The sequence below is a fragment of the Diospyros lotus genome, chromosome 1, assembly GCF_014633365.1.
Source record: "Diospyros lotus cultivar Yz01 chromosome 1, ASM1463336v1, whole genome shotgun sequence".
Taxonomy (NCBI): Eukaryota; Viridiplantae; Streptophyta; class Magnoliopsida; order Ericales; family Ebenaceae; genus Diospyros; species Diospyros lotus.
The window spans coordinates 30,338,425-30,348,868 of NC_068338.1; the positions used below are offsets into that span (position 1 = coordinate 30,338,425).

Below are 10,444 nucleotides of genomic sequence, written 5' to 3' on the forward strand. Positions count from 1 at the left end.
ATAATTGACCTTAGGAAAAGTTCTCTGGAGGGGGCAGCAAGGTATTGGGTTATATTATCTTGAGATCCATAATTGTCTTAGTAGTGAAGGTCACCATTAACGTCACCATCATTTGCTCTTTTAGTTTTCAGGACATAGGTTAAGTGGCCAGCAAGTGATACACTGAAATCAGTACTAATAGATCATAAGTTCGATACTTGACCTAAGGAAGGCCCAAAGACCTGCCTATAATTTATCTCCTTTGCCAAAATTAAGGACACAAATGATGAGGGACCGCGCAAAGACGATAATTTCAAAAAAATAACTCTTTTAAGGAAAACCCATCTAGAGGATGACCAAACTTGTTTTGTAGGATAGGGATACCCATACCTGATGGATAATGGTATTTTTAACAGAATCAGTGGCTGAAAATGTGTGTTGAGCGAGGGAAATGACAGAAATACACCTGCATTAATTTTCACCATCACTTATTTTCAGCCACTGATTTCCTTGAAAATATCACGGTCCATATCTGAAACTAATAGCCGTGTTATTTTTTCCTGAGAGGCAGATAAAAAGAACATACTTCATTTAAGTTTAGGAAACTTCATTAGCAAATATGAGTTTTGGCCTGCCTAATGAATATACCTTTAAGGATATGCTGACACCACACAGCGGTACTGATGAACAACTGTTTTCAGAATGGGTTGTCTATAGTTGGAAGCTCTTTGTCATCTTGATTGTCCCACGTCTTTATGGCCAAGGATCAGCCTCATGGATAGGAGCTCCTTTACTTTACGGCAGCGCTCTCTCTTATGTGATATATGCACATTGATTTTTTAACGAAATTAGAGGCCAATTTTGTTAATCAATACTGCCAAAAGACGGTTTTGTTTCTGTATTGAAAGTTGAGTCATCAAATTCTGTGATAATTATTATTGTTCATAATATATTTGTCTGTGGGTGCAGGAATATGAATGTAGCTCGTACAGAATTATGTGTCTATCTAATATGCAAAATAGGTTATATTACAAATATATTCTGATGCTAAATGTATTATTTGTAAGTATCATCTGAGCAAATATACCTTTTTAAGTGGTAAGAGTCTGTAGAGCAGCAAGGCAGTGTCCCTCCTTTTCAGTAAAACTGGAGGTGTTGGCTCCTCAGCTCAGCATCTCTTGGAAAAGCAGAGAGCAGAGCTTTCTGTCAATTCTTTAGAATTCAATCTTTGGTTGTCAAATAAACTAATATTGCCAGGGTTGAACTTGGAATACTACCCGTTAAAATTTTCTGAGAATCCTATACCAGCTCTATCAATATCAATATATCATCCTCCACGGAATATTGGTTTTCTTTTCTCCCCCACAAATTATATTATTAGGGTTCTAAACTTATTTTATTTTTGTAAACAAGTCTTGAGACTGGGTTATACTCCAGAATTTTGGCAAGACCACTAATCCCCATTATATGTGCAAGGCTTTGTAGGGCCCTATCACTTAAACTGCAAAAGGCAAATTGAAGCATTATTTAAAGGGTTTTGATTTGGTTGGGGAAAATAAGGTGGGCTACCCAGCGAAGTTGCCAGCAATATTGTTCATTTTAGGCCTGAACCAAAATGACTAACCAAATTCAAATCTCAAATTCATTCTAATTTCACACTTACATACATACATGTATATTCAACCCTCATTTTATTTATTTATTTATTTTGCTCCTATACAAATTCGTAATCACCATTATTTGAGTTTGTATTAGACAAAATTATCAAACACATACGTAATAATTATGCCCTCATTTTCAGCGTCTCCATCGAATGATGGAAGCACCACTCACCCCTACAAAACAATCGCAAATCAAACTGTAGATTCTGCTGCCAGCTAGTGCTTGCCACGCGTTTCGATCATCCTAAACTTTGACAAAAATCTTACACGTACAAGTGGATGTTAACTTCAGTAGCTGTCATTCAGTCACTGTCCTCGAATCAAAGTGAAAAACTTGTCAAGGAATGGACCTTACCAGGAAATGACCAAGACCAGGCCTTGGAGATGTTGACCAGTGCCGGCTAGTGGTGACTGACTGGTGATTCAGTTACAGCGAGTGAGGGAAGTCAAGCGAGTTCCCCCACTTTGAAAGAGTTGGGGAGAAAAAAGTTTGGTATATTTGTCCACGAAATCTTATCTCCAAATTTTGTATGATTTAAGTTTTTTTTCCTTTTCATTCAAAGTTTGGTTTTGCCGAATGGAATTCTATAATAATAGTAAAGAGGCCTTAATAAGAAATTTTATTCTAAAATAATAATAGACGATCTTCAAATGTCTAAACTAAATTTTTATATAAATAGATATAAATATAAAGATATTTTCTGACAATCAATGTAGCTGCTATCTCACAAAATCCGTACTCACGTAGAATGGAAGAGTGGGCAGTGGTGGGCTAGCCAGCACTTTCCACCTGTTTTTGCCATAAATGAAAGAGATATATGATACCCAACAAACATCATGGCAACCCATTAATTGGAACACTTCATCTTCACTCTCCCTTCTCAAGAAGCACTATAACCCACCATTACTTCTCTTCCGCTTCCCTGCTTTTCTCTTTTTCTCTCTTGAATTGCTAGGTCTGTTGTTGTAGTTCCGGAATTGGGCTTTTTCAGGGTTCAGCTAAAGTTGCTGTGACATGAAGCAGACTGAACTCCCAAACTCCCTGTCAGCTGAGCATGGCGGGATTGCATGCCAGAGTGAAGTTGCCATTCCCATTCAGGAGGTAATGTGTTGATTCTTTTCTGCTTTCCTTTTCTGTCTTGATCTTTAATCCTCTGGGTTTCCCACTTTTTTCCCTTACCTTTTGGGCAATTCGATTTTCGAAATTCAGGCTCGTAACTTGTGGTTTGTACTTGTTAGCTCTCTTTGCCAAGGCATTCCTAGTTATTTGATGGGTTAATTCTATTTTGTTCTTCTGTATTTAATTTAACTTTATTGCTGGTTTTCACTAATATCATCAATATGTTGCCAATTTGTTGTTTTAGCACCTTTACTTCTATTGTTTGATGCCTAAGTGCGCTTTCAAACGGCCCAAATATTGTTTGGTTATTCAATTGATTTTTTGAAATTTCACTCCAAACATGTTGGGTTTAGGCAAAAGGTTTTGGGCAATCTCTGGGATGTGCTGAACCCAGAGGGCTAGAGGTTCTAACATTGTAATATAACTTTAGCACAGATGCATGTCTATAGTAATCCCCTATTAAGAAATTATTCAAGAAAATATCTGGAAATTGTGTAAGTTGTTTTTGGTCCTTTTTTATGATATGGGGCAAGAAAGTTGTTATGGCTTGAGGAAACAGAAAAGTAGCTTATGGTTCGTAACTACTTAGAACAGTGTGGATAAATTTGGCAATGAAACTTATGTTTAAAAAAATTTGCAATCTAATTCTTTGATAAAATCTTGGGATTCATTGCACTGGCTATTGACCCATTGGTTGGTGATCTGAACATATCTGCAGAGTCTTCTCATCCAATTAAGCTTGGATGGCTGACTATTGAATAATTAGAGAGATGGGTATTAATAAATGAATTGCCCTTTCTCTTTTAGTGGGTTGAGGCATGGATCGCTGGCCTTGAAGGTGCCCTCGTCTAAGTGTCTTCTCAACTCTAGCCCCCCATCATCCCTTGCAGCTCTCATCAAGGTTTTTTAGAGGCAGAATCTTCCAACAATTTGGGGATTTTGCCATAGGTGGAGGCATGGTTCAAAAGATGGGTGCTCAAGTGGATTTATTAAGCTTTTAGGAGCCTAAAGCACTATCTCTGGTGAATGGCATGCTGCTCACTATTTGCTCTTTCTTGTGAGACGTTGAGTGTCCACGTGCACGCTTGTGAAACTGACATGGATAACTGACAGGAGTGTTAGGTTGATGCATGATACATGGTGAGCTGTGGTACTACTCACACCTAGCACTTGGAAAACAGAGGAATAAAATGATCTTGCCTAGAACGGACTATTTTCACCAGTAAGCTCCTTCTCTTTCTAATTGATTCTTCAAGTCATTTCTAGGTTATGAATAATTTTATAGCGTCTTCATCTTCCACGTGCCTGTCAAAGACTGTAAGAGTAGATTGACAAAGCCAGCAACTCAGAAACCAAAACTGGTTAATTCAGCAAAATCATTTATGAACATATATTATCTGAAATGCTTCTAGATGCTATTTTATATTTTATATGATTTCTTCCCCACGTATGCCTAAACAAAGAAAGCAACATCCACTATCTTTACGTGAACACAGAAGTTGGACAAGTGTGAATGCAGTGCTTCTCAGTCTCTCTGGGTTTCCTGAGAAGGTGGCCTGAGTCGGCTTCCTCCCTTAGCAAATAAAAAGAAAAGAGATGACAAAATCTATTGAGGAATCTCTTTGCAGGCCTTTGAGAAGAGATAGACCGTTGCTTTAAAAGCTACATACTTTTCCCTGCCAATTTGGAGAACAAAAATGCAATTATACTGTGGCGGTCTTTACAATATCACTAATGCCTAGGGACATGGTGGTTCAGGAACTCATTCTTCATGTTAAAGTTGGAGCTGTTTGCACTGTCAAAAGGGAGAGCTTCTTTGGCATTTTAGGAGGGGCAACTAATTTCCAGTCATACATGAAACCAAATTCCAATCATTAAGTTGATTAATCACTGAAGCTCAGATAAGGTCGAACAGTTGCATTTTATCTTGTGGTTCCTGTTTTTCGTTTAGCTAGTGTCTTAAAATATTTTCCTTCCTTTTAACCTAGGCTCCTCAAAGCTAAGCACTGTTGATTATCATAGACTTTGTATTTTTTCTTACTTGGGGAATCTTGCGTAAAGATTTAGATAAGCAGCAATGGATGAAATTATGGCTTGAAGTTCCATTAATATCATTGTGCATATGAATTGTATTAGCAATAGATGAAATTATTTTTTCCAGGTAATATTTGTATCCTGAATCCTTAGCAAAAGAGGTAGAGGATAAGAAAAATTTGGTGGGAGACTTTTAGGTGTAATATGAGTTATAAGGGTCTTATAGACAATAAGGCCATATCTAGAAATGACTTGTGAGTTAGAATTCAGGTAGCTGACTGCATATAGTGAGATTAAGATTTGATATATTGTTGTTGTAATTTCCGTATCCTGGATAGAGCATGCTAGGTTGTATACTGTTGCATGCTGTTTGGAACTTCTCTAGCCAATTAAATTTGGCTAATCAGTGGAGTAGTAAGTTAGAAGTTATAGCAAATGTAAGAAATTTACAATGCAAGTTAAATCCTTAATTCTTGTTTTCATTTGTTCAGCAATATCTTTGTGTTCTCTTTCAGGTTGAAGATTCCTCTGATACAGCTGAAGAAACCCCACATGCTAAGCATTGGAGGAGACAAAACCTCTTCCTGGAGATTCCCTCAAGAACGTTAGAGGTTTCTCATCAGGAGTTTGTTCAAATAAAGATGCCTCCAACTTCAACTCCCACTCCCAAGAAAGTGAATTTCAATCTGACACCAAGTGCTTCTAATGGAAGAATAAGTGGGTCTCCAGGCCCGTCATCCAGAGGTAAATCGTCCTTAAGAAATCTCCTACCAAAACGAAGCTTCAAGGCCCGCAGTTCTCAGTCAGATGCTGAGAGAACTACCAACATAGCTCAAGAAGTTTCATCCTGCATACCGCAAGAAATGCCTACTATGTCAAGGTCATGGTCACTTACAAAAATATTTACTCCTCGTATGAAAAAAACATCATCTCTACCTGTTACCCCAATCGGGCACTCAAACCCAGAATCTGTTGGTGGAGAAAATCTTGGTGGCTCAGTCAATTTAAATGTAAGTTTTAAATTTTTTTTGCATATACAAGTTTATCTAAGGAAAAGGAAAACTGATCATGTGATTGGATTCACGGAATTCTGCCTAACCAGAGTCTTACAGACATCACTTGGTTCAAAATTTTCAAATTTTGTTTGGGTAAAGATAACCAATTCTTTGTTGTTGCGCACACATTTGGCCTGACCTAATGCAAACTTGGCATTACCTTGAGCTAATGATTTATTTTTCAGCCAGGGTTTGAATGCAAAGGGCAAGTTTAAGCTCTATGTAAGGACTGTTCACAGTATGAGCTTGGATAAAATCTTGGGGATGCAAACATTAGGAAAATTGGTTGATGTACTGCCATTTTAGTGTACTTGTCTTTAACTCAGATGTGAGACATTTTGTGCAGATCTGGCTGTGTTAAACAACCTTCTGTAGTTCACTGCTGGCAGTTGCAGTCGCTTGGCCAGCTAACCTTCCTGAGTGGTGTCACCTATGTGTACGCAGTATGGTGCATGCACATGTTGGTTGGAAGTGACACCACCAACATAGCATACCACATTAGGCTCCTACATTGATAATCTTCAGGGTTATTACGAGGAACGTAATGAAGATAAAATTGACAGATTTATTTTTGTATGGGCTTTACTACTTTTTAAGGAGGTAAATGACTTTGAGCCACTGGCCAGTGATACATACATAGTAAGCCGACTTTAGATAGAAGCCATTGTTCATCTCATCTGTTTTCAGGAGACTTGAGACTCTTCCGTTTACTAGAATTTTGCAGATACTGAATTTAACTTTTTTAAATTTCTGAGTAGCTTTTGGTTTCAGCGTCAGGTTCACATGCATACAAACATCATAGCATGTATCATGGTGTTTTTTGTAGATAAAAGCAGTCCATCACCCAATATCTCGTTCACTTTCAGTCCCTGTCATCAACAAAGAAAGAAGAATGAAGAGATCAGATTCATTTTTCCGTGTAATTCCCTCAACTCCACGAGTGAAGGACGGGGAAACTGTCACGTTAAGTACAATGCCAACAGGAGATGCTGGTAATTTGTTGTCTTTAGAATCTCAAATAATTTTGAATGGCGAAAGATGATTACAACTTAGTCCATTGTCTTCTGTAGTAAAATATTCAGGATTCAACAAAGCTGTAAATGGCTTAATTAGCTGATAATGATAAAGAGGTCAACATTAGTGAAGGTCAAAGTGAATAAAAATTAACCTTTGAGATTGTAATTGCTCTGATTTTTGCTAATTCCCTCCTATCTTGTACAAAAATCAAAATATCTTGAATGAGTCATGAGCTTCTGGAGGAAAGTGACAGAATCCAGAAACCTCTGTTACTGCTATCCTGAACCCAAAAATATGTTATTTTCAAAATTTTCTTTTGTTTGCCTCTGTTTTACTTGATAATCAAGGGACAATTAGTTATTTGATTGTTTTATGCTGCTTAAGCATATGTGTGTATATGTTTAATATCTACTTAAATATGTGCTTATAATGTCATAACGTTCAATTCTGATATTAAGATCATATTCAGAAAATATTGAAGCAGATGGCGAAGACATACCTGAAGAAGAGGCTGTTTGTAGAATTTGCTTGGTTGAGTTATGTGAAGGTGGTGAGACCCTCAAGTTGGAATGCAGCTGTAAAGGTGAACTTGCATTGGCTCACCAAGAGTGTGCAGTAAAATGGTTTTGCATCAAAGGCAACAAAATCTGTGATGTGTGCAAGCATGAGGTTCAAAATTTACCTGTCACACTTAGGCGGATTCAGAGTGTCCAAAGTCAAATTGTTGGATCAAGTATGGCTTTTCAGGTGGAAATTAATGGATACAGGCAAGTCAATTATTTGGTAATTTTCTTACTTAACTAGTAATTGTTAACTCTAACCTAATATCTCCAGAATGTCTCTTTCACCTTTTCCACGTAGGTTCTTAGTATGGCGGAGAATCAAGTATGATTCTCTTCAGTTCTTACCTCCTGCAGCTCACTATCTTATCCTTGAAATTCAATCCACAAAGTTATGCCTCTCAATTCTCTCATTTGGTGAGCTGAGGCCCTGAAGGAACTCTGCTGATTAAAATGCTGTTCAATTTTGGGTTTCATCTGGTATAGAGATCTAAAAGGGAAAAAAACAAATATTTAAAAAATACTGTTAAACTAGGATTGCCTGAAAATTTAATTATTTCGTCCTGTGTATACATACATATTTATTTTATCATATCATATCATCGAAGATCAAGATTTCTTGGATATATATATCAAGATCAACATGAACTTTTTAAGGTCTATTTGTACATGACACACAACCTGAACTTTTGTATTGTTAATCTTACCAGGATTTGGCAGGAAGTGCCCATTCTTGTCATTGTCAGCATGCTTGCTTATTTTTGTTTTCTTGAGCAGCTTCTGGTAAGTTTACTAAAACTTCTTTCTCAAAATGCACTGATTATCTTCTTGCTAATATTTTGTCTCCTTCAGGTTGGAAAGATGGGTACTGGTGCAGTTGTCATCTCTCTCCCATTTGCTTGTGTTTTGGGTCTCCTTGCAACAGTGACTGCTTCAACCATGGGTAAGCCATCTAAATTCCTAAACATGGATGGATTAGGCAGTTGATTGTGTTATAGGATATAGATACCAACCAACTATAATTTTCCTGCAAATAATACACTTTTAAGATTGAAATGAGCTGTTGAATGGTCTTTTGCCCTGTATGTTATTGGCATGGGGTTAATATCCTGATCTGACAATATAATACTTGAAAACATCAAATATTTGGCTTACTTAAGCAATGCAGAAAAGGATGTGTTAGTGTATGTCAATCGCCTAAATTGCTTCCTATATCACGAATTTTTGGACTCAGAAGCTGATAAAATCCTCTTTTACTTGTATTATTTCTTCTTTGCAGTAATTCCCTGACTGCCCTCTTACTCCCTATTGCAGTAAACAGAAGATTTGTCTGGGTCTATGCATTGACCCAATTTGGACTTGTGGTTTTCTTTGCCCATATTTTCTACTCCTTGGTAAGAGATTCTCTGCCTATAATACTTCATTTACTCTTGATGGATAAAACTTGTTCTTGAAATTGAACTGCAGCCTATTTAGGGCTAAATATTTGGACACAACAGCAGATGACCAAAGATCAAGTGTTAATGGATAAGTTTCGAGTTCCAGACTAAACCTACAACCAAATAACTAGGAATGTATTCAAAATGGATGAACAATGAATAAAAAGGATTCCTCTGATCTTCTTCTGGGTCCCAGATGCGTGGGAGTATCCCATGAGACTTGCAGAGTCCAAACATCTTTCATAAATGATTGGCATCTCACCCACTGCCGATTTCTATTTCTACCTCCTCTATGTTGTTTGTGGTGCCTTTCTTACCGTGTTCTTCTGCTTGTTCTCTTATCACACAAAGCATCAAACTGCTAAAGGGGCGATAGCTTTGCCAGATCATTGCCCCTTTATCCGGTGACAAAACTGCTTTCATATCACAACATAAGCATATTCTTCAGTAGTTCAATTTGTAAGGAAACAACAAATCCTAGAATGTCTGTGTTATCCATCTAGCAGGGAATGAATCTGAATCAAAGAAGAGACAAAAGAGTAAAATAAATTTAAAAGGATAGTATAGACGACCATAGCAGAATAGCTCCTTGACCAATGTGATGCAACTGATGCCAGGAACAAATCTACTTGCTGACGCGAGACTGGCCGAGCATAATCCAACACTGCTTTGGCGTGGTCCTATGTCCAAATCATAAGCCTACAACATAATCTTTTTCTCATGTTTTGATACCTTTTTTCCACAGGTTCAACTGCAAGCTGTGCTGTCAATTCTCCTCTCAACGTTTGCAGGGCTTGGTGTTGCGATGTGTGGAAGTTCAATTGTTGTCGAATTTATGAGATGGCAAAGACAGTGGCGTGCCTCATCTGGCCAGCATGATGACAACCAACTCGTGACACGCCTAAATGGATTGCCTCGCGCCGCAACTCCACATCCAACTCCATCTCAGCCGGGGCCGCCCTCATCCCCGCCAAGCTGAGACACAAAATCCAGGGTCTCCTAGTGGGAGCTGAATTAGCAGTTGTAGGCAGCTGATTGTTAAGCTTTGTGGTGTGTGAAAATGCTTTATCGAACAAACGAAGGGAAGGAAGAATTATATAAGTTACCTGATTCAAATGCAAACAAACAAAGGGAAGGAAGAATTGTATAAGTTGATTCAACTGCAAAATCATGTTGGTAGATGCTTAGAAGCAGCTGATAATGAATGGTTGTTTTGTATATTGGGAGTTATTACATCCTTGCAAGCTTTGCATGTTGGTTGATTCAAGTGCAAAATCATGTTGGTGGATGCTTAAAGCTGCCTCGTTGCTCTCTTTTGGATTTGAACAAACACTAGGTCTAAGTTCACTGAGGGGATTTTGTGGAAATCCTATTGTATTGGTGTGGTTTCTCCCTCTTCTTGTGCGTGCCTAAATAAAGTTAAAAAGGGTTAAAATATTATATGTTAAATAATAATAAGTTATCAGGTGGGCCTAAGACAAGTTATATAAGTTTTTTTTTTATTTATATTTTAGAGGAATATTGCATTTAATTAGATTTACACTCAGTGACATGATAGTGACTATTTTTTAGTTATTAA

The 10,444-nt window shown here is 37.6% G+C and overlaps 1 protein-coding gene and 1 long non-coding RNA gene across 5 annotated transcripts; one reads left to right on the plus strand and one right to left on the minus strand.

The window, feature by feature from the left end:
• Nucleotides 1-1,717: 1,717 nt before the first annotated feature.
• Nucleotides 1,718-10,033, plus strand: LOC127810078 (uncharacterized). Of its 4 annotated transcripts, XR_008025341.1 has the most exons (9): nt 1,722-2,742; nt 5,310-5,804; nt 6,676-6,841; nt 7,336-7,633; nt 7,728-7,843; nt 8,137-8,209; nt 8,279-8,369; nt 8,741-8,820; nt 9,611-9,679. XR_008025341.1 is itself a non-coding variant. In XM_052349333.1 (8 exons), the coding sequence occupies exons 1-7, from the start codon at nt 2,656-2,658 to the stop codon at nt 8,352-8,354; spliced, it is 1,311 nt and encodes a 436-aa protein (XP_052205293.1). In that variant the 5' UTR covers nt 1,718-2,655; the 3' UTR covers nt 8,355-8,369; nt 8,706-8,820. The 4 variants fall into 4 exon arrangements, 3 of the variants coding, with proteins under 3 accessions (XP_052205293.1, XP_052205300.1, XP_052205282.1); XM_052349333.1 differs by lacking the exon at nt 9,611-9,679 and having other exon boundaries at nt 1,718-2,742; nt 8,706-8,820; XM_052349322.1 differs by lacking the exon at nt 7,728-7,843 and having other exon boundaries at nt 1,747-2,742; nt 9,611-10,033.
• Nucleotides 5,803-10,118, minus strand: LOC127810093 (uncharacterized). The gene is made up of 4 exons (XR_008025357.1): nt 9,972-10,118; nt 7,018-9,874; nt 6,486-6,718; nt 5,803-6,355 (listed from the first exon to the last, which is right to left on the minus strand). It is a non-coding gene; the product is annotated as an uncharacterized LOC127810093 (long non-coding RNA).
• Between the last annotated feature and the right edge of the window lie 326 nt (nt 10,119-10,444).

Bases quoted from the DNA above. Each gene is read 5' to 3' on its own strand.
- LOC127810078 (XM_052349322.1), top strand. From the start codon at position 2,656: ATGAAGCAGACTGAACTCCCAAACTCCCTGTCAGCTGAGCATGGCGGG. The intron at 2,743-5,309 runs GTAATGTGTTGA...GTTCTCTTTCAG, and splicing joins TTGCCATTCCCATTCAGGAG to GTTGAAGATTCCTCTGATAC. The intron at 8,821-9,610 runs GTAAGAGATTCT...TTTTTTCCACAG, and splicing joins CCCATATTTTCTACTCCTTG to GTTCAACTGCAAGCTGTGCT.